Source organism: Loxodonta africana, chromosome 19, assembly GCF_030014295.1.
Source record: "Loxodonta africana isolate mLoxAfr1 chromosome 19, mLoxAfr1.hap2, whole genome shotgun sequence".
Lineage (NCBI taxonomy): Eukaryota > Metazoa > Chordata > Mammalia > Proboscidea > Elephantidae > Loxodonta > Loxodonta africana.
Window position 1 is genome coordinate 73,103,425 of NC_087360.1, and position 27,731 is coordinate 73,131,155.

Here is a 27,731-nt window from a genome sequence, read left to right on the forward strand (position 1 = left end):
ACTGCTCCCAAACCCAAACTAAGTGGTTAACAAGCTCCGAATCATCATTACAATTGCTGCATAATAATCTCTCTGCAACTCACCGTCCCCTTCTGTAATCACCCTTGACACTGTCTTCCTACAAGGCTTCACTGGTCACTGATGCCATACGCCTTCCACTGTCCCAGGCGATGGGAAGATAAGGATCCCAGATGAGACCCCACTGTGGTAAGGAGACTGGTGTGGTGTGTGCTATAGTAGAGGTGTGTACACAGTACAATTGTGGCACAAAGGAAGGGGTGATGAGCTCCGATGGGCTAATCCTTTTCAAGAAGACACTTGCTTTAGGTTCTGAGTTTTCCTGCAGGCTGAATGGGAGAAAGGCACAAGGGCAGACCCTTGTTCAAAGTGTGTGTTGTGAGACAACATATTGCATTTATGCAACTGCTATTGGTTTGCAGCAGTGGATCTACGGGGCTGTGTGCTCACGATGGGAGATGTGCTGGGTTTCCTTTGCAGGAACCAGTACATGGAGGGCTTACATGCTATGCAAAGAAGGGGGTCAACAAGGTGATGGAGAGCCACTGGTGAATGCTGAGCAAAAAGTGACATGATCAGACTTAACATTTCAGAAGAACAATTCTGATGGGAGTATGATGGGAGTAGATCACAAAGAAGTGAGATATGAGGACATAGAATTAATAGGATACTAGCCAGGAGGTGCTCCAGAAGTCAAGTGTGATGGATTGAATGGTGTTCCCTAAAAACGAATGTCAACTCAGCTAAGCAATGATTTCCAGTTTTGTGTGATTGTCCACCATTTTGTCATCTGATGTGATTTTCCTACGTGTTGTAAATCCTAACTTTCATGATATTAAGGAGGAATGATTAAAGGCAGTTAACTTAATGAGGCAGAACTCAATCTACAAGATTAGGCTGTATCTTGAGTCAATCTCTTTTGAGATATAAAAGAGAGAAGTGAACAGAGAGAAAGGGGGACTTCATATCACCAAGAAAGTTGTGCCAAGAGCAGAGTGTGTCCCTTGGACTCAGGGTCCCTGTGCAGGGAAACTCCTAGACCCAGGTAAGATTGATGACAAGGACTTTCCTCCAGAGCTGACAGAGAGAGAAAGCCTCCCCCTGGAGCTGGCACCCTAAATTTGGACTTCTAGCCTCCTAGACAGTGAAAAAATAAATTTCTGTTTGCTAAAGCTATCCACTTCTGGTATTTCTGTTATAGCAGCACTAGATAACTAAGACACTGAGGGAGTGATAAGTCAAGAAGCAGAAGACGGTCAACAGCATTAAATGCTACAGCCAAAGACTGAGGAATTACTACTGAACTTGTCAGATAGGAGATGGTGAGTGCACTAGGAAGGCTATGGAGAAATGATGCTTCAATAGCTAAGAATTAAATCAAGGAATGAACAGTAGGTGAAGAGGAGGCTAAAGCTTGACTCTTAAAGCCCTTCTTAATGACTTAAGCCTTCATATTATTGTTGTTAGCTGCTGTCAAGTGGCCAGTGACTCATAGCAACCCCATGCATAACAGAAAAAAAAAGTTCCTGGGTCCTGCATCATCCCTATGATTGGTTGAGGATAGGACTATTGTGATCCACAGGGTTTTTACTGCCTAATTTTCAGAACTAGATGGCCAGATCTTTCTTCATTGTCTTTCTTAGTCTGGAAGGTCCCCTGAAACCTGTTCAGCATCATAGCAAAACGTGACCCTCCACTGACAGGCGGGTGGCGGCTGTGCATGAGGTGCACTGGGCAGGAATTGAACCCGGGTCTCCCACCTGGAAGAGGAGAATTCTACTGCTGAATCACCACTGCTTCGCCGTTATTTCTTATACTCTTTATTCTATTTACAGTTCATTGTCACATTTTCTCCTAAGTTATCTCCAAGCAGGATCACTGTTTCATTTCTGATAAACTGCAAATTTCCCGCAGAGAGTGAGGGTGAGACACTGGGAGGTTTTCTTCTGAACTTGGGACAGTGCTCCTTGGTGGCTGATCAAGGCCATAATTATACCATAATAATCCCCTCGTTCCATGGCACAAGTATCAAAAGGCATGGAAAGAGCCTGTGGAAAAACTGATTTTGTGAGAATGTTAAAATTAACTTCTGTGTACCAAGGGACAGAAGTAAAGAGTAAGAGAAGACCTAGAAAAACAAAAAGATCAAAAAGAACTTTTGAGGGCTGAAGCATATGTCTTATTGATCTTCAGTCCACTTCGTGGTGTGAGTGAGTACACCAGGTATGGGAGAGAGGGGAAAGAAACAGGAATTAATAATTACTAAATATATACTCAGAGCCCTGGTGGTGCAGTGGTTAAGAGCTTGGCTGCTAACCAAAGGGTTGGCAGTTCCAATCCACCAGTCGCTCCTTGGAAACCTACGGGACTGTTCTACTGTGTCCTATGGGGTTGCTATGAGTTGGTATGACTCAATGGCAAAGAGTTTGGTTGGTTTTTTTTTTTTTTTTTTTTTTGGTTTAAATATGTGCTCCATGCCAGATCTATGCAATGCATTCTACATATTTTTTTTTTCATTTATTCCTTCCAAAAAATAATTAGCTAGAAAATCATTAGTTATAGAGCTGGGATTTGAACCCTGGCATGTCAGACTCCAACCTCTATAACTTTTCCATGTATTATTTTGCCCATTCCAACGATATATTGAACTGAGGGCCTTAGAAACAGATCTTTACTTACAGAATGACAATTGTTCAGCAATGCTGCATGAGTGAGTATGTGTAATATAGAATCCAGCTTTACAATTTAAATGGAGGTAGAAGATGTGGGGAGTCCCTGTGTGGTGCAAAGGGTTAACACACTCGCCTGCTAACTGAATGGTTGGAGGTTCCAGTTCAACCAGAGGTGCCCCAGGAGAAAGGCCTGACGATCTACTTCCAAAAACTCAGCCACCGAAAACCTTAGGGAGCACAGTTCCACTCTGACATACCTGGAGTCGCCATAGTAGGAATCAGTTCCACGGCAACTTGTCTGTTACTGGTTAGTAGATGTAGATGTAGTTAAATCCTAAAATCATGCCCCATCTTAATTCCTGTTTTGTTTCACCTTCACCGTTTAACAAACATCCAGGCCTAGCAGCTAAGGGTCATCTTGCTGTCTAAGACAAAGACAACACCATGGAGTTGTATTCAGCAGAAATCTGGGCTGTCTTTTCTCCTAGATACAGGATTGAGGAAAGTGGCAAGGAGATGGAGAAGGAGAGAGATTAAAAAGATAAAGAGATACTAACAATTCACAGTAAACTTTTAAGGAGGAGGAAATCCCAGGCCTAAACTAAAGACCACAGCTTTCAGTATGGATTACACCTCAACATGAAGAAAACAAAAATCCTCACAACTCGACCAATAAGCAACATCATGATAAACAGAGAGGAGATTTGAGGTTGTCACGGATTTCATTTTACTTGGATCCACAATCAATACCCATGAAAGCAGCAGTCAAGAAATCAAAAGATGCATTGCATTGGGTAAATCTGCTGCAAAGGACCTCTTTAAAGTGTTGAAAAGCAAAAATGTCACCTTAAAGACTAAGGTGCACCTGACCCAAGCCATGGCATTTTCAATCACATCATATGCATGTGAAAGCTGGACAATGAATAAGGAAGACAGAAGAAGAGTTGGCCCCTTTAAATTGTGGTCTTGGCAAAGAATATTGAATATACCATGGACTGCCAAAAGAATGAACAAATCTGTCTTGAAAGAAGTACAATCAGCACGCTCCTTAGAAGCAAGGATGGTGAGACTTCGTCTTATACACTTTGGACATGTTATCAGGAGGGATCAGTTTCTGGAGAAGGACATTGTACTTGGCAATGTACAGGGTAAGCAGAAAAGAGGAAGACCTTCAATAGGATGGATTGACAAAGTGGCTGCAACAATGGGCTCAAGCATAACAATGACTGTGAGCATGGCACAGGATCAGGCAGTGTTTCGTTCTGTTGTGCATAGGGTCGCTATGAGTTGGAACCGACTGGATGGTTCCTAACAATAACGACAACAAAATCAAAGGCAAAGAAGTACTAAGTACCTTCTACTGATAAATATGGGTATTCCTGGCTTTAAAAATATTGTCAAAAATGAATATGAAGCTTCTCTACATCCTCCATGGAGCCCTGGTGGCGCAGTGGCTAACAGCTCGGCTGCTAACCAAAAGGTCAGCAGTTTGAATCCGTCAGCAGCTCCTTGGAAACCCTATGAGGCACTTCTACTCTTTCCTGCAGCGTTGGTGTGAGCAGGAATTGACTCGATGTCAACAGGTTTGGTTTGAGGTTTTTTTTTATATATACCCTCCACATGTAAAGAAACTGAAACTATTGCTTCATGTTGGTCTTCAGGAGATGACTTTGACTGCATTTCCTCCATTTGGTTGCCAGTTATAGTCATACTAAAACTACAGTATGTCTAAGACGCTATGGTGACACCACAGAGGGAGTGACTGATTCTGTCTAGTAAAGCTGAAGGAGAAGACTTTGGGGAATATTTGAGATGAACTCTGAAAGGGTAAAAAATTATTCAGAAGGTTTTGAAGACAATTCCATTGCTACTGGATTTCTAGGTTGAAGTATTTAATTTCCTATGTATCCATTTTTAGTTAACTTTTTGTTGTTGTTCAGGCTATCACATTCCCACCACAACCACCTGGACAAGGATGGTATAGCAGCTAAAATGACACGGCTTTGCAGCATGTGAGATTACTAACGTATACTCTCTAAGCTTTTCACAGATCTGAAAACTGTCGTGAAGAACAACTGGGTTAACATACGCAGAGCACGTAAGATAGTACCTTACATATAGTAAGTGTTAGCTCTCATTTTATTATCTTTGTTTACTTTGAAATATTCTGCCCCACAGTCCGAATATATCTTTAATAACTTCACAAATCAATGGTGGAACTATACTAATCGAAGAATTTAAAATGGGAGTTCTATTTCAGTAGATGCTCAAATCATATATACATATATATATGATTTTCCACCTCTTTGATCTTAGGTAAACACATATATTCTTGACTTAATGTGTTTGTTAATGAATAACACAAGTAATAAAACCAAAAAAACCAAACCTGTTGCTGTCAAGTCAATTCCGACTCACAGAGACCCTATAGGACAGAGTAGAGCTGCCCCATAGGGTTTCCAAAGAGCGCCTGGTGGATTTGAACTGCTGACCTTTTGGTTAGCAGCCGTAGCTCTTAACCACTATGCCACCTGGGTTTCCGACACAAGTTATAGATAACTTATTAACACCAATAATAGATGACTTGAAAGGGATTTGGGGCTTATGGTAATTATTAATAAGCTCAACTATCACATTTGCTAGATCTGTGCAAACTAAGCCAATTAATATGAAAATAACATTAAACATGTAAAGTGTATAGTTGGTCCTGGAAGCTGCATTTTTCCAAATTTTATTTTGAGCCTAAGAATTTCGGGGGGGGGCCTCCTTTCTCATTGCTGTCCTACTCATTGTATTTCACCTAGTGAATTTTAGAGCATTCTCAAGTTTATGTCATCTATATTCTTTCTTGTAGTATGCTGGTTAGCACTCATCAATCCATCCGACTGTCCATACATCCATCTATGCAACAAATATTTACTAAATATCTTCTACATGCAGTGTAGAGTATGGAGGGTTAACGGGGCCAAAAGGTTGTTGATCGGAGTCCACCCAGTGGAACTGCAGAAGAAAGGCCTAGTGATCTACTTCTGACAAAATCAGCCACTGAAAACCCTTAGGAGCACAGTCCTACTCTGCCACGCGTGGGATCACCATGAGTTGAAATTGACTGATAGCAAATGCTTTTTGTTTCACTTATAAGTGCGAATTAAATTTACGAGACGTTGGGAATAAAATACTAAATAAGATAGACACAGTACTCACTAATGAGGTTTGTATCGCATCAGAAGACTGACAATTAGAACAACTACAGCAAAGAGGATTTGTTCAACGGGAAGGACTTCCTAGATGACCCTTCTTCCTGTCTAAATAATGATAAGTGTTTTCTTTAGAATCACGCACGTCTATGGACTCCTTGCACGACGCAGAGATTTGAATGATCTTTATAGGAAATTATCAAGGTCACATCCTGGCAGATGCTGCCATCAAAGATCTTTCCTTTTCAAGTGGGACCATATGACCTAAGGAGTATTCCTGTGGAGGGAATGGGAGGTGGGACACTCACGGGCACGTGCCGCCGCGGGTTCGTCGGCGTGTTGGATGAAGACGAGCTGGTGCTGAGCGCGTTCTCGATGTCCTGATCCAGTTGGTCCAGTTTCATGATCAGCAGCACCATGGAGTCCAGCCGCGCCCGATCTCTATCTTCTCTGGCTTCCTGAAAAATAGAACATGTTGTTACTGAATCTGAAAGGCCGTTTCTTGGAAAAAATAAAAAGTTCCCTGTTCTTCAATGGGACGAAAAAGACCCTGAATAGTAGGCAGTCTTCTATTTAAGGCGGGAAGGAAGTTCTATTCTGTATCATCAATGGGCTCTTCATTGAGAAGACGCTGACCTATTGCCAGGAAAACGTTTTACACGAATATTAAGTATGTATCTTCTAAAGCCAAGTGTAAGGAGAAAGAAGCATTGCACTAATGAGTAGATAGTACTTTCCAATTCATTATTTTGGGGAAAAATTATATATTAATCCTCTTTTTTTCAGAATATGGGACAATTCTTTAGAGTTAATACTAATAATTGTTTCAGGTTAGGAATTTAAGGGTGTGTATGAGAGAGCATTTTTGGAAGAATATTTATGAATATGGTAAAAAATGGGCAAAGGATGGAACAAGGCCGGTTTTCACTTTGTCCAGGGGCCAGTTTTCCTCCCATGGGTCCGTTTGCTTACTGCTCCTTCGAGGCATGTCATTGCTGATATTTCCTTTCAAGCATCTTTTTCTCCACCCACGTTTGAAAAAAAAAAAAATGTATACACCAATATACATTTTCTTAAATGATACTGATTGCTTATTTTGAATTCTCTGTAATATAGACATATTATATGGGTATACTTTTGCTTATAGTACCAGTTATTGTCAAGTCGATTCTGACTCACATTGACTTCATGTGTGTCAGAGCAGAACTGTGCTCTGTAGGGTTTCCGATGATTTTTTAGACTCAGATTGCCAGGACTTTCTTCCAAGGTGCCTCTCAGAGCAGTTGAACCTCCAACCTTTTGGTTAGCAACTTAGTGCATTAACCATTTGCAACACTCAGGGACTCCATTTTTGCTTGTATAGAGTTATTTGGGCTTGAGTATTTATTATTCTTGCTTGTTCAAATGATGTTAATTAGTATTAGAAATTGTCCGAATTCCCTGTGTTGTGCAAGCTGTCAGCTTATCAGATTGGAAAAAAGAAAAGAAAGAACCACGTGAGCCACAGTTAGGTAGGTACATTAGAAGCAAAGTCCGTTCAGGGATGTAATGGAATCAGGGCCAGCCCTTTCAAGGCTAATCATCATTTGTGGCTTTTGCTCCATCCTCCCACCTGTTTGAGATATTTATTTGGGTGCAATCAGTTTTAAAAGGACTAGCAGTGGCAGGCCCCAAAGGGGAGCCTGAGGAGGGTCAATACGAGGGTAATAGGCTTGGGGCTTCTCTGTGTGCGTGGCGTTAGTAATAGGATGAATGTACTGGCTGCCTGAACTGGGCCTTTCATCTTGTTTTTGGTATTTCCTTTTATTCCTCTAAATTTCCCAGTCACCATTTGGAGAAGCCTCCAAAAAACAGGATCTAGGGTAATGCCCGATTCATCTAATTGTGTAGGTGTCTGTATATCTTAAACGGCTAGAGCAGATTGTTAATCTCACGATGGCATTATCTTTCCAATGTCAAAATAATTGGTTTATTAGATTAAGTTGGTCAACAAATCAATTAAACTAACACTTGATAACTTATTTGAATAAGCCAAACTTACGTTTCACTCACCCAATTAGTCAAGTTAAAAGAGCTTATCCTATCTCCACAAAGATCAATTTTGAGAATAAAATAATAACTGTTGAGATATGTTAATTCCTTCTCAATAGGGTGCAGTCATTAGTACTCCTACTTCCTTCCATGGTCCCTGTTGTCTAAAATATTTAGTGAGACTGACAGACTTGGAGAACTACAGAACTTTTGTTATCAGAAAATTCTGTTGTGCTTAGTAAACCAAAGCCAAATCCATTGCCCTTGAGTCGATTCCAACTCCTCGCTACCCTGTAGAACAGAGGAGAACGCCCCACAGGGTTTCCAAGGAGGGGCTGGTGGATTCAAACTGCTGACTTTTTGGTTAGCAGCAGGGCTCTTAACCACTGTGTCATCAGGGCTGCACTACACTTAATAGACGCCATGATATTGCAAACAAACAGACCTGAACCTTACTACACAGGTAGTCCCTGATTTAAGACAGGGTTCCATCCTGATGACTATTCTGTCGTAAATCGGTTCTGATGTAAGTCTAATGCCTGATTATTTTTTTTTAAGTTTTCATTATTATCGCCTTTTATTATCAGTATCTTTATAAATCCAGTCTTTGTCTTTGGGGGTTGGATATATTACATCTGAGAATGATAACATCATCAAATTATGCCCTGCAACATTGTATGTAGTACATATTACTAATGATAAAACACAAAAACCCAAACCCATTGCTGCCAAGTCAATTCCAACTCATAGCAACCCTATAGGACAGAACAGAACTGCCCCATATGGTTTCCAAGGAGCGCCCAGTGGATTCAAACTGCCGACTTTTTCATTAGCAGCCACAGATCTTAACCACTGCTCCTCCAGGGTCTCCATAACTTCAAATAACTTAAAAAAGGGTCCTTGAAATATTAGAGATTATTTGCTTTAATTTCCTTCTAAATATTAAAAAAATAAAAAAATCTGATTGAATAGAAGACTCAAAATCCTTTAATGACTCCTCCAATGTGTTTGGTCATGATTTCCTTCCTTTTTAACCAGTGTGCTTGGCAAGGTGACATCCTTTGTACCTCTACATTTGCGTATAGTTTTGTGAGGTTGTCTTTAATTTCTCAGTTATAGCATCCTCCAGGATTATGGGTTTTCCACCTGGCAGGCAGAGAGTCAAGTGCTGCACTGGATACACAATGAGCTTTAAGGAATAATAATAATGAAATCAATAGCAACCAGTGGAGTAACACCTCCCTAAAGCCTTAGAAAATATATGTTGCTATGTTTCCAGCTACTAAATTAATGTTGGATAAAGCAGTCTACGCTTCGGATATCCTGAGGGTATACTGCAGAAGTCTCCAAAGCAATTCGTCTTTTCAATTAACTGGACGCTGAGCTTACGTTTTAAGAGCATTTTCAGATTCGTGGGCTGAGGACCAACCTATTTCCAAAGATCTGCCAAAAGGAATCAAACCACGCAGCCTTGCTGTACAATATTCCTTTAGAGAAAGAAGCCTATTTCTTCTCCCTTTGCCTCATGGACACGTACTTATTCACCTATTACCTGAAACCTAAAGTGTCAAGTACATAGACCTCAATCATACAAAAAAAAAAAAAAAAAGAGGCATAAAATCTCACAAAACAGGGTGACTACAGATCTAATACTTTAGGTAAATATTATTGTCGTTGCTTTTAAAGACCAGGTATTAATATTCCACAAAGTTCTAACCTTCCATATGTCCCTGGCTCAAGTCCAGCAAATTGCTCATACTTGAAAACAGAGCAGCGCATTTGTAGGTTTTGGCTCGGTTGACCTTCTACCCTGGAGACTTACTTTACGCTGGCTCTGGACTTAGCCATGAGGAGCTCCTTAACAAGTGAAGCTACCTATTAGCGAACTCCTTGGTATTTCAGTAAACTGACCCATTTAAATCAAGGCCAGGAGGCTACATTCTCCTCTCCCCATCTTCCCCTCAGTACCAGTTGTTCTGTGCCAAGACTCTAGCACGACTGGGAGTCCCCCGGGAGGACGAAGAGTAGTTCTTACAGTTTGACCGGAGTAGAAACACAGAAAGTTATACCAGCAGCTGCAATTATGGTCACTCAATATGATAACACGTTGAAATAATGCATTTATTTATTGAAGTAATGCATTTAATTTATTTTTCTTACTCTTGTTGCCTGGGTAAAGAGCCCTGGTGGTGCAGTGGCTAAGAGCTATGGCTGCTAACCAAAAGATCGGCAGTTCGAATCCACCAGCCGCTCCTTGGAAACCTTATGGGGCAGTTCTACTCTGTCCTACAGGGTCACTGTGAGTCAGAACTGGCTCGGCAGTGATGGGTTTGTTGTTGTTTTTGCCTGGGTAAAGTCCAATAAAAATTGTTGATTTAAATTGAGTGCTCTTCTGGAGGATTCTTTTTTTTTTTTCCTAATAGTTGCTCCTTTATCTGTCTTCCTTGTGCTATCCATTATGTAATTTATGTCTGTAAGATTCCTTAAAATCTATTATAATTAAGTTTTTTTTATATTTATATTTTTACTTAAGTCAAAATGCATTTCTTTAAGTTATGTACTCTATCTCTTGGATACCCCATTCAACATCCAAGAATTTGGAAATACAGAAACCCAGGACTGTGGTTATCATGTCCAGTGTCCTGACTTTGCAGAGGAGGAAACAGAACCCTGAGAAGCTGTTAAGTCCAGGTTGCTCCTCCACTGTAAAAGCCCAGATTAGAGTTCTAGATGGACTAGCGACCCTGTTGTGGCCGCTTTCCACTACTCCATTTTCCTTTCTTTCCCTGGACAAATTTTACAATTTAATACCCACTTATGGCACAAGTGGGTATTAAATTAAAAGAAAAAAAAATTGAAGCCCTGGTGGCACTGTGGTTAAGAACTCAGCTGCTAACCAAAACGCTGGCAGTTCGAATCCACTGGGTGCTCCTTGGAAACCCTCTGGGGCAGTTCTACTCTGTCCTACAGCGTTGGCAAAGGGTTTGGCTTTTTTTTTTTTTTTAAATGTTTTATGTACTGTTCCCTAGAAGCATTCCATTCCTTATTTGCATAGCTAAATTTTTTAGAAATGTTCTGGAGTCAGATTCTGCCTTCCTCTACCTTCCAGTTCCTCCCTCCAGCACTACACAGCATAAGTGGTATAGATTCCAAGGAACAGCCTTTCAAATACTTAAAGAACTATGTTGTGCCTATTTTCTTCCTTTTCTAGGTGAATCATCCTTAGTTCCTTTAATTATTTCTCATATGGCATGTTTTCAAATCTTCACTAATCCTGTTTGTTTTTCTCAGATATGACACAATTCTGTTAACGACCCAACTGAAGGTCGGTGCCCAACATTTACTACGACTGTACTTGTTCGCTGATGCAGGGCAAAGTGGGCAAATACTTCCCCCTGTTCTGTATCTCCTCTTCCACACAGCCTAAGAAAGAAATGCTTGTTCAGAATACGAGCAGACTATTCTTCTTGTGGTAGCCACCATCTGCTTTTTTAATGAGGAGAAAAGCATTTAGTCGACTGTGAGCAGAACTGGAGTCAATGGTGCAATGAATACATGTCTCCTTTTCCCAATCTAGGAACCCTGGTGGCGCAGTGGTTAAGTATTCGGCTGCTAACCAAAAGATCAGCAGTTTGAATCCACCAGCCACTCCTTGGAAACCCTATGGGGCAGTTCTACTCTGTCCTATAGGGTCGTTATGAGTCGAAATCTACTCCACGGCAACGGGTTTTGGGTTTTTTCCCAGTATGTGCCTGGGTAGTGCTAAGCCCAGAAACATGCACTTGTCCTGAGACCGCAGCCAGCTGTTGTCAAAGTGTAGATAATGTATGTAGCTTACGTGGAGGAAATTTCCGGTGCTATCTCTAGAGGCACGGTATCTAGGTCAGTAGATACTCAGACAAATTAGGAGGGTCACTTTTTTTTTTTCCAATTTGATTTGTTGTCAAAAACCTAACAGGGACAAGCCACATGGAGGTCATCAGGAAGTCTGAGAGATGCTCCTTGTTTACTCCCAGAGCTCTGTAGGCTCTAGGCGGAGGAGAAGTCACTTTGATCGTGATGGCATCTGGGGAAGATCAACAGGGTTTCCAGAGAATCATTCTCTCCAGGAAGCCTTTGAATTGGTGAGGCTGAAACAACAGGAAGTTCCACTACCCTTCTTTTCTTCCATTTGGGGAAGACAATCCCAATCGTCCCCTTTCTCCAAATGCTATAAATTGAACAGCCCAAAACACAGCAAAAACACAAAGTGCTGGGGAGGAAGGTGAAAGTTACTGGGTATATTACAGACTGGGCAAATATGAAATACAAAGAAAAGGGTACCTCCCAAGAGACACACAGGCTCTATTTTCCTAATGCCAAGTGTTTGCAAGAGAACAAGAAAATTCAGTATAATACCCGGATGATTCCAAAGGGTGGATGTTTGGCTCAGCAAATATAGAGTGGCCTGAATACTCTGCTTGTTAATGAGTTGTGCCATCACATAGACAGTGAATGAAAGACTGGGCCAAGAATAGAACTAAGACTTCCTGATTCTTAATCCAAGGTTCTGGCCCCGACACTGTCTTCAGCTCCGTATGCATGTTACTGACTATACTGGGATGGTAATACTCCTTGCTTAACCATAAAAGAAAGGGACCTTTTAGCAAACAAGTTGGCTCAACTTCATTCTGAATTATTTGATCTGCAGCCAGCTGGACTAGTACGAAATCTCACATTAGTGTTATACATTTCATTCGACAATAAATTCCTCATTCTGGACTTTTCTTTCTTAAAATAATATCCTGTTTAAAGAACCAAAAAGTTATTAAATCTTTTTTTCATCCCTTCAAAAGCAGAGAAGATTTTCATCTGAATTGACTGTCAGAAGCTAAAGATAATGTAATTATTCTATGACAGAATTTTTAGGCAAGTTAAATAAGTCAGCCTTAGTTTTTATTCTGCTGCCTTTCAATATAAGTCTTATGTAGACTAATAGATGGGGGCAAAAAAAAAACCCCAACAACTATCTCCTATTTGCCGGATATATTCTGTTCAATCCCAAATTCTTTGTATGTTGTGTTTAATAATAACGTGCCAATAATATTACAATATTAGATGGTGGAGAGTGATGAATAATATCCTTGTTTAAAGTTACTACAAGGAATCTTTTAACTGAAATATAATCATTAGCTAACGATTGTGGCTTGAAGTGTTTATGCTTGCTCTCTAATTATCTCCTTTCATGGTGAAGAACACAGGTCTCTTCTTTGATAGATTTTTAAACTCCAACCAGGTTTCAAATAGAGCATTTCTTAGTTGGAACTTTTGTAAGTAGCCCACGCAGTTTCCTAAATAGTTCGAAAGGACATTTATGCAGCTGGTCCTACGAAACGCTCAGAAGTGGCAGGTGTGAACCGGGGAGAGAATTGTGTGGGCGGTGATTCCTCCCTCTTCCAGGGAAATCTTGGATGGCTTCCTCCACTGGCTTAAAAGGACCGTTTTGGGAGCTGGGACACAATTTCCACTTAAATCATTTGGTAAACATTCTAAGATGGATCTTCATGGTGAGCGCCAAAGTTGGAGATCGGCATTTAGGGTCGCTTATTTTTTTTTTTTTTATGCCTTAAGATCACTATAGACACAAGGTCAGCCTTTCTGAGTTTATCATTTGTTCCGTGTCACCATGCCTAGGTAATATTTGCAAATTCTTGAAGATTTTTTCTTTCCCCCCCCAACAATTATCAGTACACTTTGCTTGGACTCCGTTTATAAAAGAGACAGGGCTTTATCTGAAAACAGAAGAGAAACATCTATTCAGCGCTGACATTCCTAAAGCAGTTCAGATTATGATGACTTTCCTTAGGTATGCTAATGAAGAAAACGTAAGTGAAAATTCATTTCTTTTTCATAATAATATACTACTTAATTAAAAAAAAAAAAAAAAAAAGGTCCTGTACTGACCTGGCTTCTGCCTATTTTTCTAGTTTCAACTCTCATCACTCTCCCTGATCCTGCCCAGTGTTTCTCAAATGTCATCCACCCTGAGCGCCACCATTATAACTTCCTTAATATTTTTCTTTAATTGGACTTATCTGCTTACACTTAAAAAACAAACCTTGATTTTTTTTATATATAATTGGTATATGATATAAAAATGATAACCTGGTATTTTTCTAATACATATTGAAATACCAAATTACAAAAAAAGAAAAATTTCTATGCAATCTTAGGTAATGATTAATAAACTCTACATTCCTTTGGAAAATACTGTGCCCACAAATATGCCATGATCCCTCATTGGCAACTAGGATTGCCAGATTTAACAAATAGAAATATAGGATGCCCTGTTACATATGAATTTCAAATAATCAGGAAATAATGGATGCTTATACTCAGATATTTTTCATTGTTTATTGAAAATTCAGATGTAACTGGGCGCCTTGTATTTTATCAAAGACCACAGCCTTCAGTATGGATTACACCTCAATCTCAAGAAGATAAAAGTCCTCACAAATGGACCAATAAGCAATATCATGATAAATAGAGAAAAGATTGAAGTTGTCAAGGATTTCATTGCACTTGGATCCACAACCAACAGCCATGGAAACAGCAGTCAAGAAATCAAATGACACATTGCATTGGGTAAATCTGCTGCAAAAGACCTCTTTAAAGTGTTAAAAAGCAAAGTTGTCACTTTGAGGACTAAGGCACACCAAGCCATGGTATTTTCAATTGCCTCATATGCATCTGAAAGCTGGACAATGAATAAGGAAAATCACAAGAAGAACTGACATCTATGAATTATGGTGTTGGTGAAGAATATTGAATATACCATGGACTGCCGAAAGAACAAACAAGTCTGTCTTGGAAGAAGTACAGCCAGATTGCTCCTTAGAATCGAGGGTGGCAAGACTTCATCTCACTTACTTTGGACATGTTGTCAGGAGGGGCCAGTCCCTGGTGACGGACATCATGCTTGGTAAAGTAGAAGGTCAGTGAAAAAGAGGAAGAACCTCAACAAGATGGATCGATACGGTGGCTGCAACAATGAGCTCAAACATGGCACTGACTGTGAATCCATATGATTCAAGAAATATTTTTTGATAAATAACAAGGAATTATTTACTAAGTCTCAATCTTTAATACGAATAAGCATCTAGATAATATCTAGCAATCTTGAAAAGTCAAAGTTTCTACAGAAAGACAGCGTAAACAGCTAATATGGGAGTTTTCCTTTTTTCTTTTTAATTGAAGATGACTTTTCAGATGCAGTGATTAGAAAATATGTGGGCAGTAGAGTGGTTCATTGTTTGCATCCTTACAGGACTTAGTCAAAACTCAAAAACTTCTTTGTGGTATAATATTTCTTAGGGAATGGGACATTTGAAAAATAGCCTTTTTCTTCCAAAATGTTGAGGTTACTCATCCTGCAATTCCCTAAGATCATTAAGACCTGTTTATTTGCCTTTCTCTTGGAATAAGGAAACCAAACAATGCCTTCTTCTTTCTCAATATGGAAATAACTCTTAACCCAAATTTCTGCCTGGGGAATTTCTCCAGCACTATAGCATACTGAAGAGAAAATTCTCTCTCTCTCTCGCTACATATAGCAAGATATATTGTTGTTACTGTTAGGTGGTATCGAGTCAATTTTGACTTATAGTGATCCCAAGTGACAGAGTAGAACCGACACATAAGGTTATCTTGACTGAAATGTTTACGGAAGGCAGATAGCTATATATATGTACACATACACACACACACACACACACCCCAAAACCTGTTGCTATTGAGTCGATTCCGACTCATAGAGACACTATAGGACAGAGTAGAACTGCCCCATAGAGTTTCCAAGGAGTGCCTGGTGGATTCAAACTGCCAACCTTTTGGTTAGCAGCCATAGCTCTTAACCATTATGCCACCAGGGTTTCCATAGATAGATAGATAGATAGATAGATAGATAGATAAAGTATATATAACATATACTATGGGCCCATGAAAGGGACCCATAAACTTCTATGATTTTTAATTCATTTAATTCAAATGTTCAAATGTAATAATATATGATTCTTCTTTGGAGTTGTCTGGAATGAGGTATGTATATATATATATAATATATATATCATATGAAAAATATATATACTTCCTATAATTACTAGTAATTCTTTGGCCATCAATTGTATCAGGAGAGATATGCATAAATAAAAATATGATTGAAAAGGTTTTTAAGTTAGAGGGCTTAAGGACAACATGAAAAAGCATTTTAAAATGAGTCTTGGGATTCAGGTTTTCTTAAAATACTATGTTTTTAAGTGTCTAGAAAATGTATATTTAATAAGGGTTGAACCAATGAATAAAAGTAAATTTTTGTGTTTTCATAAGATAGCATTCAGACAATATGATATCATTCTTAGAAACTCAGGGTAGATGGAATAGTCCTTCGTGATAAATTCTATTATTTTCATGGCGAAATTATCAAAGAAAAGTAGGTAATGGAACTTTAGAGCTGAAGAGAATTCTAGAGATTGTGTATGGGGCACACCCTTCTCCTTTTACCAAGGGGAAAAAATTAATATTAGCAATATCAAGAAAGAGTTGGCTTTGTAGGTTTTGGCTATGGGACAGGGAGGCTGGAGGAAGGGTTAGAATTTACTCTGGAACATTGCACACCTTCACTGGGCAACCTCTAAATTAACCAGCTGAGTGAACACATACAGGAGATTCAAGACATATTTTTTGATTAATTAACAATGAGTTATGTACTAAGTCCCAATAATAAGCATCTACATAATATCTAGCAACCTCAAAAAGTCAAAGTTTCTACAGAAAGATAAACAGCTAACATGGGAACTTTTCCTTTTTTTTTTTAATTGACGACAATTTTTCAGACACACTGATTAGAATATATGTTGACAAATGAGTGTTTTGGCCATTGTACATTGCTTCTTTTTGAATGTTTAAGTTAATCTTGAAGGAAATTTGGCTCATGTGACTTTCTTTAGTCCTTTTTTCGGGGCGGGGGCTGTGACTAAACTTTTCCCATATTTATTGAGAAACTATTAGGTTGACAACACGGTGTTGTATACAAGAGATTTAAGAATCCTCTGTTTTTTTAAGGAGCTTATACTTTATCTGGTAGACTGACATGCAACCAACCAACCAAAGCAAAATGGAAAGAGTCTAGTCCTTAGACAAAGTGTAATTAAAGCAAAGAAAAATAGATTCTGACTGGATGATATGAAGACAGCTTCAGAGAGGACAAGAATTAAACTGAGGCTTGAAAACTGAGTAAGACTGGGAAAGATGGAAGGTATGGAAAGTACGGTGTGTTGGGAACATAACAGGACTTAAGACATGCTCAAAAAGTAGGGCTGAAATTCTGGTTGAGTTCAGATGTGGTCCCAGACTCTAGACACGGCTGAGTTCTTGTACAAGGCACAATGAGAGACACATACTACACATCCCAAGGAGATGCTGAACTGAATGGCATTGCCTAGGTTTCTCCTGTCCCCTAAGCTTACCATGAAGGCATTCTCGTACTTTTCTCTTCATCCACCAACTCCCCTTTTCCAGATCTTAGTTATGATATTTTTATGAGAAAAACAAAGGGATTTTTGTCAAATTATATAGAAGATATAATTTTCTTTTCTCCCTCCATCACCTACTGCCTCACAGGGTCAGATCTGGACTGCGTTCCTTGAGACATAATGTTATTGTTGTTAGTTGCTGTTGACTCAATTTCAACTCATGGCAACCCCACATGTGCAGAGTAGAACGGAGTTCCATAGGGTTTTCAAGGCTGTGACCTTTCAGAAACAGGTTGCCAGGCCTGTCTTCTGAGGAGTCTCGGGGGCGGGGGGGGGGGGCGTGCGAACTGCCAACCTTTCAGCTAGCTGTCAAGTCCTTAACCATTTGTTCCACCCAGGGGCTCCCTTGAGTCAAAATATCTGCCCTTATTTGTTGGTTCTGTTTTGGTGTGTGCGTTATTCAATTTGATAAAATTCTGTTCAAGTTTAATTAAAATATTCATGAATGAAAGGTCAAATACATGAGAAAGCTTAGATTTTTTAGCAGAACTGTTATCACCAGTATTATCTGGAGCCTCGGTGGCACAGTGGTTAAGTCGGCAGTTGGAATCCACCATTTGCTCCTTGGAAGCCCTATGGGACAGTTTTACTCTGTCCTATAGCATCCTATGAGTCAGATTCAACTCAACAGCAATAAGTTTGCTTTTTTTAATAGGTTATCACCATTATTGATAAAATAATTCAAAGTGCATGTTCTTCTACTGAGGGCAAGTTAAAGGAAGGACTAAATATTTTTATTCTAAATGTCTCCTTGTGGATTAAAAGCATTGATCAACTGCCAACTTCAAAAGTCCATCCAAGGGGGAAATAAGAATTATGATCTCATTATTTTCAAGATTCTGTTATTTGGTCAGCAAAATATAATCCAAATGTGAATTTTACTATGGCTATAAAAATAGGACGTAAATTAAATAATCTCAAGAAATGTCTTTATTCCATTTCAACAGAATTTTAAGGGGATATTTCCTTATGCTATTGAAAATAAAAACACAGGGATTCTCTTCTGGCAGACTGTTCTCACAAATTTTGTTTGGAAATTAAATTAAAACAAGACAAAACAACTCATTGTCCTCCTGGAAAAAAAATTAATAATAGTAAAAAAAAAAAAGAAAGAAGAAGAAATCAGACGTCCATTATTTGCCTTAAGATATCCTGTGCTCTTGGTCAGAAATTAGTAATTTCATACAACTGACATACTTTGAATGAGTATTTGTAACAACCTCGACATTTAGTAATACAACGCACTAATGCACACAGGACATAAATGACTGTAGATACGATAACGCACATTCATTGCTAAATTTGGGGGGAAGGGGAGAGTGAATCCTGAGAATTCTATGAATTTTCTCACATATCATATCTCTGGAAACATTGTTTTAGAAGCCCTCTGAGTATTTAGGATCTGCTTCTCCTTCTGTGTTCCTAGAACACCATGTGCACTAGGAGGGTCAGGGGAAGAACGCTGCTGTCCCCAAGGGAAATATGTAAGCACCACAGATGCGTGAGTTGAGCTGCTGTTTCCCACAAACTTCATGGCTCCTCTTGAACACAGGAAGGGAAAGAAAAATCCTTCTAAAAAATTAACCACATGTTAGCATTGAAACATTGCCAGGAACACAGACAACCCTAGAGGGTTTGTTTCAAATCAATATTGATGGAGCCGTGTGGCGGGTCAAGAGAATGGCACATCTGAATTCACAAGACTGAGTGTTTTTATTTAGACAAAGAGGAAAACTTAGAAAACAAACAACAGTGCGAATGATACTGGTGACAGCAGTCTGATATTTTAGGTTAATGGAAAGTGGGAAAGTTGGTTGGCTCTCTCCATTGGACGACTCTCATTTAATGAAATCCCTGCAGGCCGAGGGGCTGTGTTTTGGGCAGAAGGTGGAGTGGGACACTACAAAGCCCTCCTGGCAAATGAAACTGTTGAATTTTGCAGAAGTTTTTGAAGTATTGGCTCAATATCATTATTATACTTTGTCAGAGCAAAAATATGTCACATTACCATGGGCAAATTGATGGTAGTTTAATGTATATAAAGAAAAACCCAACTCTCCACCCCCCCAAAAAAAATCCTAGAAAGTATGGATCCTTTTTTAAGGAGGGACCAATCTGATGGCATAAGAATTGAATGCCTGTCCATGTTTAATATTTCACATATTTGTCTGTTAAATAACTGTCAATTTTTTTTCAGAAAGAAATTGCAGCTATTATGTACATAAACATCTAATATAAAAGAGAGAAAGCAGTAGACATTCAAGAAATAAATTTTCTGAGCCTCAATATCATTTTCTAAATTACATAGAGAAGAACTGACACCTTTGAATTATGATGTTGGCAAAGAATATTGACTGTACCATGGACTGCCAAAAGAACAAACAAATCTGTCTTGGAAGAAATATGGCCAGAATGCTCCTTAGAAGCAAGGATGGTGAGACTTCGTTTCATGTACTTTGGACAGTTATCAGGAGGGACCAGTCCCTGGACAAGAACATCATGCCTGGTAAAGTAAAGGATCAGCAGAAAAGAGGAAGACCATCAATGAGATGGACTGACACAGTGGCTGCAACAATGGGCTCAAACATAATGATTGTGAGGATGGCGCAGGATCAGGCAGTGTTTTGTTCTGTTGTACACAGGTTCGCTATGAGTAAGAACCAGCTCAACAACACCCAACAATAACAACGTTCAGATGCAAAAGGTTTTTATTAGTGGTATTAGGAACAATTGCAGTAGTAATTAATTACCAATATTTTTGTTATCTGAATATTTACTTCTACATTTTAATTAGTGCCTTCTCTTTATAGTTCAGACCAAATCTTTTGAAACCCATTCTACATTTGAATGAAACTCTTTCTTAGTCTCTTTGCCTATGTTCCCACTCTCTGCTATCTTCTTAATGAGGATCAGAGAATATAAAGCTAGAGCGCGGACTTGAGAGACGACAACTAAGGCTTAGGAGAGGCCTAGTAGGGACAGATCAAGACAAAGTAGGAAGAAAGGTCTGGAGGTCTACTTCTGAAAATTAGCCATTGAAAACCCTACAGATTACCACAGAATATTGTCCGATATAGTGCTGGAAGATGAGTCCCCTAGGTTGGAAGGCATGCACATATGCAGTGGCACAGCAATGAACTCAAACATACCAACAATCGTGAAGACAGCATAGGATGGAGCAATGTTTCAATCTGTTGTACATGACGTTGCCATAGCCAACTGGAGGACAACTAACAACAATAGCAACCCCAGCAGGGAAAACATAGATCTACAAATTAGCTGTTCTGCTTATATCTTCATGTCTTCATACCCAGATCTGTGTTCCTTCCATTGTTCTACGCAGTTCATGTCGTATAGGGATTCTCGTATTTAGAGCACCATTGTCTAACTCTATATGTTTTTTTTCTTTTCTTCTTTAAAAAGTGTCACAATTTGCTTCTTATCCTAGGATTTCCTCCAGTTCTGCAATCATTAGAACTTACCTCAGGGTCACTTACGATAAGGGCCTATTTTAAAATTCCTTGTCATATCATGTGTTTTCCTAATTTTATTCAGTGTTAGTCTATAACTTGTCCCTTCTAAGCATGAAAACCCCTGGCTTTTATCTGATGCAGGCATGGCTCCAACTCTAGTCTGTATTGGGGGTGTAGCTGACTTTTGCTTTAATTCCACACTTCCTGCACTGTTCTTTTACGACTGTACACATGCAGTGAGTAGGTGCTTGGCTTTTCCCTTGGTCTACTTCAATGGCCCCCCTCACAGCTAATGCCCCAGGCTTCTGGTTGTTTGTCAAAAATTTTACCAACTATCAATGCATTGGAGTCCTGGCTGTGCAGTGGTTAAGAACTCAGTTGCTAGCTAACCGAAAGGTCCGTAGTTCTAAATCGTCAGCTGCTCCTTGGAAATCCTATGGGACAGTTCTACTCCGTCCTCCAGGATCACGATGAGTCGCAATCCACTCAACGGCAATGGGGTTTCTTTTGGTTTTGGTTATCAATGCATTGCCCCACCACCCCAAGCGTTTTCCACATCTCTCTGTCCAGCTCCTGGCTCCCAAGGTTCTGTCCTGACATAGATGTTCTGTTCTATCCCACGACTCTCCACACAAGGACAACAGGTCCATCTCCCAGGGTCACTCATCTCTTCACTGACTTCTCTTTTCTTTGAACTTCCATCACCATCCTGGTAAGTGCCATATAATTTCAAACCACTTGTTTATTATTGAAGCCCTGGTGGCACAGTGGTTAAAGAGCTGGACTGATAACCAAAAGGTTGGCAGTTCGAGTCTGGTCCTTGGAAATCCTATGAGGCCGTTCTACTTTGTCCTGTAGGGTTGCTATGAGTCAGAATCGACTTGACAGCAACAGGTTGTTTCTAATTATACAAAACTGGATTTTCTTCAGCCATGCAAAGATTAAACAAATGTTTCGAGATCTCTTTCTGCCTCTGTTGGCTTGAACTTCATGCTGTTCTTGAGCTCACGATTCACCTCTTTTCCAGTTCCACCTGGAAATATTTTATTCATTCTCCAAGGCATAATTTACATGTCATCCTTTGTATGATTCCTTTTCCACCCATTTTTCTCTTGGAATTAATCAACCTCTTCACACTGTCCCCTGTCCCCTTGTTCTTATGTCTACTACAATCATTTTTGTCAATTCCCCAAATAAATTCTGAGTTTCTTGTACCCTTAAATTGTATGCTTTTCTTTTAAGCCTCTTATAATTTCTGCCCTTGCTAGAGACAAACTCTTAACTCCTCTATGAGACTGAAGCTCTGGGACACAGGGATAATGTCTTATACTTTTTCATCCCTCACAGCACTTAATCCGATGTTGAGCACGTGGTGGTCACTCAATGTACTGACTGCTTGGCCATCTGGCCAGAGATCCAGTAGCACAGTTCCTAAATGCTAAGTTCCTAAGGCTCTTTTTTTACAGAAAAGCAAACCATCTGTGCAAATGGCTTTTGGAAACCAGGGGAGGGCTATGATGAAAGGTTAGGACTTGGGAAACAAAGGCCTTTAGCTTTTCTTGTTAGTCTTTTATCTCAGCCATTCCTATACTTTTAGTGTGTGTGCCAGTTTAAAAGAGATAAGGTGCAAAAGAGGACCGAGGAACAGCACAAACAAAGCCATTCACTGGGTCTACAGAAGTTGTGGGATAGGAGAACACAGCACTCACGAGAGATGTTCTGTGTTCTACTTGAATCATAAATTTGTTTCAAGCATACACACGGGTCTAGATTAATGTTTGCCAAACTGGTATTCAGAGGATTTTAATAGGGATTTTTCACTAGGGATTTTACTATGTGTAGCTTGAAAAAAAAAAAAAATTCAAATAATCAAATTTGTGAAATTTTCTACAATTTTCAGTTTTTTTTTTTACTATTCTTTATTGGAGCATTAAAGAATCCATGATGACATTAAAGGCTTTGAGAACTCCTGAAGTAAATGGAATTGTTTTGCTTTATTTTACCAAGCATTTCTCAAACATGTGAACTTGGGACCCTTCCATCTATTTGCTCTTCACAGAACGCAAGTTTGGGGAATGCTGACTGAAGTATTCCAGGGTGACTTGAGTTTAGAAGAGAAGATACTCCCTGGGAGATTGGGGAGTACGCTCTCTCTACCTATTGAGTCTCCGGGAGGTAAGGGATAACTTGTTCAAGACAGATTTCCTTCAGACAGGCCTTCCAAGTGGAAACGTCCTCTGAGGAGTTCCCTGGGTACTGGCCACACCTAAACACTTAATTAAATAAATTCTAGCAAAGCAGAGCTTCTCAAATTTAAATAGGTACACAAATAATTTGGAGGATTTTTTTTTTTTTAATGCAGATTCTTTTTGAGTGGGTCTTGGGTCTGAGATTTTGAGTTTCTAACAAACTTCAAGGCGATACGGATCATGCTGGTCTTTTGAAAGCCCTTTGAGTAGTAAAGGAGTACAATGCTAATGGGGTGCGTAAGACCTGGAAACCGCTGGGCCACCCTGGACCTCAGACCCATTATCATTCCAGGAAAAGAGCTGGTGCTTCCCAAACAAGGAACACTGGGATGATAAAACAAGGCTGGAGCCAAGGTTCTGCAATGTCATACTCCTGCCGAGTTCCGCTCTGCCTTCCCAGAGGGGTCCCAGTGTGTACCCTTGAATGTGATGGTCCATGGTGGAGCCACACACCCACGACCACTCCCGTCTCTGTGTTTTCCCCAACATGTGCCTTTCCGGAAGGCTAGTGAGGGTCCTGTCTGGTTTTGCTTCTGTTTATTTGACTGTCTGTTAGTATAAAACTTCTGAGTAGGGTCAAAGAGGAACTAGGAGGTTTAATAAACTAGGCAATAGGTTAGGAGGAAATTGCTCATATTGTCCTTCGAAACATCCTCCATATAATGAGCCAAAACCATTTTCTCTGTTTCTTCTGCCTTCTCATCATGCCTCCGGACAGGAGCTGCCCATTTAGTCTCGTGTTATCTACTTGAACTAAGAAGCACACTCTTCACAACTATCATTTTATGTCTTATAGTCCCGTCTAATCTTTGTCTGAAGAGTTGGCTTCAGGAACGGTTTTAGTTTTGGGTTATCAGGGAGTCTGGGGGCCATGTCTTCCAGGGTTCTTCCAGTCTCAGTCAGGCCATTAAGTCTGGTTAAAGACTTTGACTTTAATCCTAAAGTGAACTTTAGTGGTTTATGATAAAATGGACAAACACAACATGACAAATAAATAGGATTATAAAGATAAAGCCCACACCCCACAGTGGTTTTCAATGCGTTATTCATAGAACGCCTGCATCAGATACACCTGGGGTGCTTTTTAGAAATGCAGATTACTGGTCCCTTTTAAGACCTAGCAAATCAGAGTCCACGAGTCCTGGACATTTGCAATTTCTCACAACTTGTAGATGATTTTTGTAAACTTTAATGTTTGAAAACCAATGACGTAGAGCAGTGATCTTAAATAGGAGTGCAGAAAAAGATCAACTATTGAGTTTCTATAGAATGTACCTGGCCTCTGCCCCATAACTTCTGATTCAATAGACCTAGGATGAGGTCTAGATGTCTGTAGTTTAAAAAAACAAAACAAAAACTTTCAGTAGTGATTTTGATGTGTACCTTTGGTTGAGAACCACTGATACAGTGTAAAAAAAAAAAATAGTAAAATACCAAAAGCTTAGATATACACGGTTACTAGGGTTACACATCAAGTTTAGCTTTGAGCTTCCTAGCAGTGAAAGCAAAAAAGGGAAAGTTTTATTTTATATATTTTTCTCTGTAGCCATCACATTCAGGGCATGAAGTAATATACCATAAGTTTTTAACTTATAGGAAGCACTCTTGTATTTCTTCTTGGTATCTCTTTTTTCGGGGGCTGGGGAGTGGGAGTAGAGCCTCTAACTTAAAAAAAATTCTCCTGCTCAAAAGGCACACAAAAATATTGTCAAGTATAATTCTAAGAGCACCAAAATATTTGTTTGGAAAATATGCTGAAATTTAATAAGGTATAAATGCTTTTTATTAATTATTGGGTAGAAAAACTCCGAAGATCAAATCCCGATTTGTTTTTGATACCTATTAATTCTGGTTATCCATACCATACTTAAATGCTACTTGACACTTGAATGAGCTTATAATTGGTTCTTAACTCTGAACATTAGAATCACCTGGGGAACATTTAAAATCCTGAATCCAGGCCACAAATTACATCAAAGTCTCTGGAGGCAGGACCCGGACATCAATACTGTACAAAGCTCCCCAAGTAACTCCAATGTAGATCAAAGTTCCTGCTTAGATCAATTAAAGCACGCGTAAGAGTCGTCTTGGGAAGGAAAAACATCTGGGAGAAGCTGGACATGCAAATTCCCCTCTCCTTTGCCACGGAGATTCTCATCCGACAGCTTTATCTGAAAACTTAAATTCAATTATGCTGCGAGTGGTCTTGGAGAAACAAAGACCCATGAAAGAAATCAAACAGGCTCTAAAAAGAAATCTAAAAGTAAATGATTGCACAAGAAGTAAAAATGCGATCTGGATGTCCAAGGTGGATTAATTGTCCTCCTCGCTGGGTGGTGCGCATGCTTAATGCACTCAGCTGCTAACTGAAAAGTTGGAGGTTCCAGTCCATCCAGAGGTGCTTTACAAGAAAGCCCTGGAGATCTCCTTCCAAAAAGTCAGCCACTGAGAACCCTCTGGAGCACAGCTCTGCTCTACACACATGGGGTCTCCACTGATGGCCACTGCTTTTTTTTTTTTTTTACCAGCAGATACGCTTATTGGTGACCTTTAATCTGTGGTGGGTGCTAGGTGATGCTGGCATTAGAGTCTAAGAAGCTCATGAGTTACTCACCCGAGCACAGCAGAAGATACACTTGAGGGCAACAGACTACAGATATACCTTAGGTTAATCTTTTGAAAAATGATTTTTGGCTTATGTTTTGAGGTAATGTTCATGGTATTCTCTTTTTTCTGCTGCAATTCTGAAGGTGAAAAACAGAAGTTCTCTGGGAAACACACTTTCTCCATTGAATAAAAAATTGGAAAAACTACCCGAAACATATTGATTTATGAAATTTAGTAATTAATTTAAAATATACAAACGGAAGGCTGCAAAGATTAAACATTATATTTCTACATAAACCCATAGAAATTCTAAATCTAAAAGCCACACGTTTATGAAACACATAATTTTATAACCACTAAATCTGTAAAATCTATTTTATTGCTACTAAATACCCAATAGTGAGTTATATCAAGGATGAATAGTTATTGAGGTAGAAAAATATTCACAACATTTTTTTAATATTTAAAAAAGTTAAAACATGGTATAGGTAGTTGATTGTTATACCTCGTTGCATGAAGAACATCAATAGATACAAAAAAGAGAGAGGAAATGAACATAGGGTAAGCTTAAAATCCCCAATCGCTTCTTCAATGTCAGTCAAATTCATGAGATTTTATTAGGCTATGGCATTTTTTTTTTTTTTGAGGTCTATCAGTTGTCCTTCACAGAAACGCTCTTATAACTAGCTTAATTAAGAAAACTGAAAATGTACTGATGACATAAATGGGAAGTCCAAGAAGTAGGTTCATGCACAGATGCTTTCAGAAATCAAACTGTGTTATCAAAACTTCTCTGCTTTATGCTGAGCAAAATTAGTCAGAGGCAAAAGGACAAATATTGTATAAGACCACTATTATAAGATTTTGAGAAATAGTATAAACTGAGAAGAATATATACTTTTGTGGTTATGAGGGGGTGAGGGAAGGAGGGTGGGAGAGGGTTTTTTACTGATTAATTAGTAGATAAGAACTGCTTTAGGTGAAGGGATGGACAATACTCAATACATGGAAGGTCAGCTCAACTGGACTGGACCAAAAGCAAAGAAGTTTCCGGGATAAACTGAATGCTTCAAAGGTCAGCAGAGTAAGGGCGGGGGTTTGGGGACCATGGTTTAAGGGGACTTCTAAGTCAATTGGCAAAATAATTCTATTATGAAAACATTCTGCATCCCACTTTGAAATGTGGCATCTGGGGTCTTAAATGCTAACAAGCGGCCATCTAAGATGCATCAATTGGTCTCAACCCACCTGGAGCAAAGGAGAATGAAGAACACCAAGGTCACACGATAACTAAGAGCCCAAGAGACAGAAAGGGCCACATGAACCACAGACCTACATCATCCTGAGACCAGAAGAACTAGTTGGTGCCCGGCCACAACTGATGACTGCCCTGACAGGGAGCACAACAGAGAACCCCTGAGGGAGCAGGAGATCAGTGGGATGCAGACCCCAAATTCGCATAAAAAGACCATACTTAATGGTCTGACTGAGACTAGAGGAATCCCGGTGGTCATGGTCCCCAAACCTTCTGTTGGCCCAGGACAGGAACCATTCCCGAAGACAACTCATCAGACATGAAAGGGACTGGACAGTGGGTAGGTGAGAGATGCTGATGAAGAGTGAGCTAATTATATCAAGTGGTCACTTGAGACTGTGTTGGCATCACCTATCTGGAGGGCGGATGGGAGGATAGAGAGAGTTGGAAGCTGGCAAAATTGTCACGAAAGGAGAGACTGGAAGGGCTGACTCATTAGGGGGAGAGCAAGTGGGAGTACGGAGTAAGATGTATATAAACTTATATGTGACAGTCTGACTTGATTTGTAAACGTTCACTTGAAGCTCAATAAAAGTTAGTAAAAAAAAAAAAACTTCTCTGCTTGTCTCTGTGATGGCTGCATTTCCAGGTAAGCTTTCT

The 27,731-nt window shown here is 39.6% G+C and overlaps 1 protein-coding gene across 4 annotated transcripts in view; it reads right to left on the bottom strand.

The window, feature by feature from the left end:
• The window catches only part of DLC1 (DLC1 Rho GTPase activating protein), a 428,029-nt gene that overhangs the window by 334,927 nt on the left and 65,371 nt on the right, over nt 1–27,731 (bottom strand). For all 4 annotated transcript variants that reach the window (XR_010318665.1, XR_010318666.1, XR_010318667.1 and 1 more), the window contains exon 2: nt 6,196–6,345. Coding sequence is in view for 1 of the 4 variants with exons in the window: in XM_064272864.1 (XP_064128934.1) it covers nt 6,196–6,345 (150 nt within the window). In the remaining 3 variants the exon portion in view is untranslated. The remainder of the gene's footprint in view (nt 1–6,195; nt 6,346–27,731) is intronic.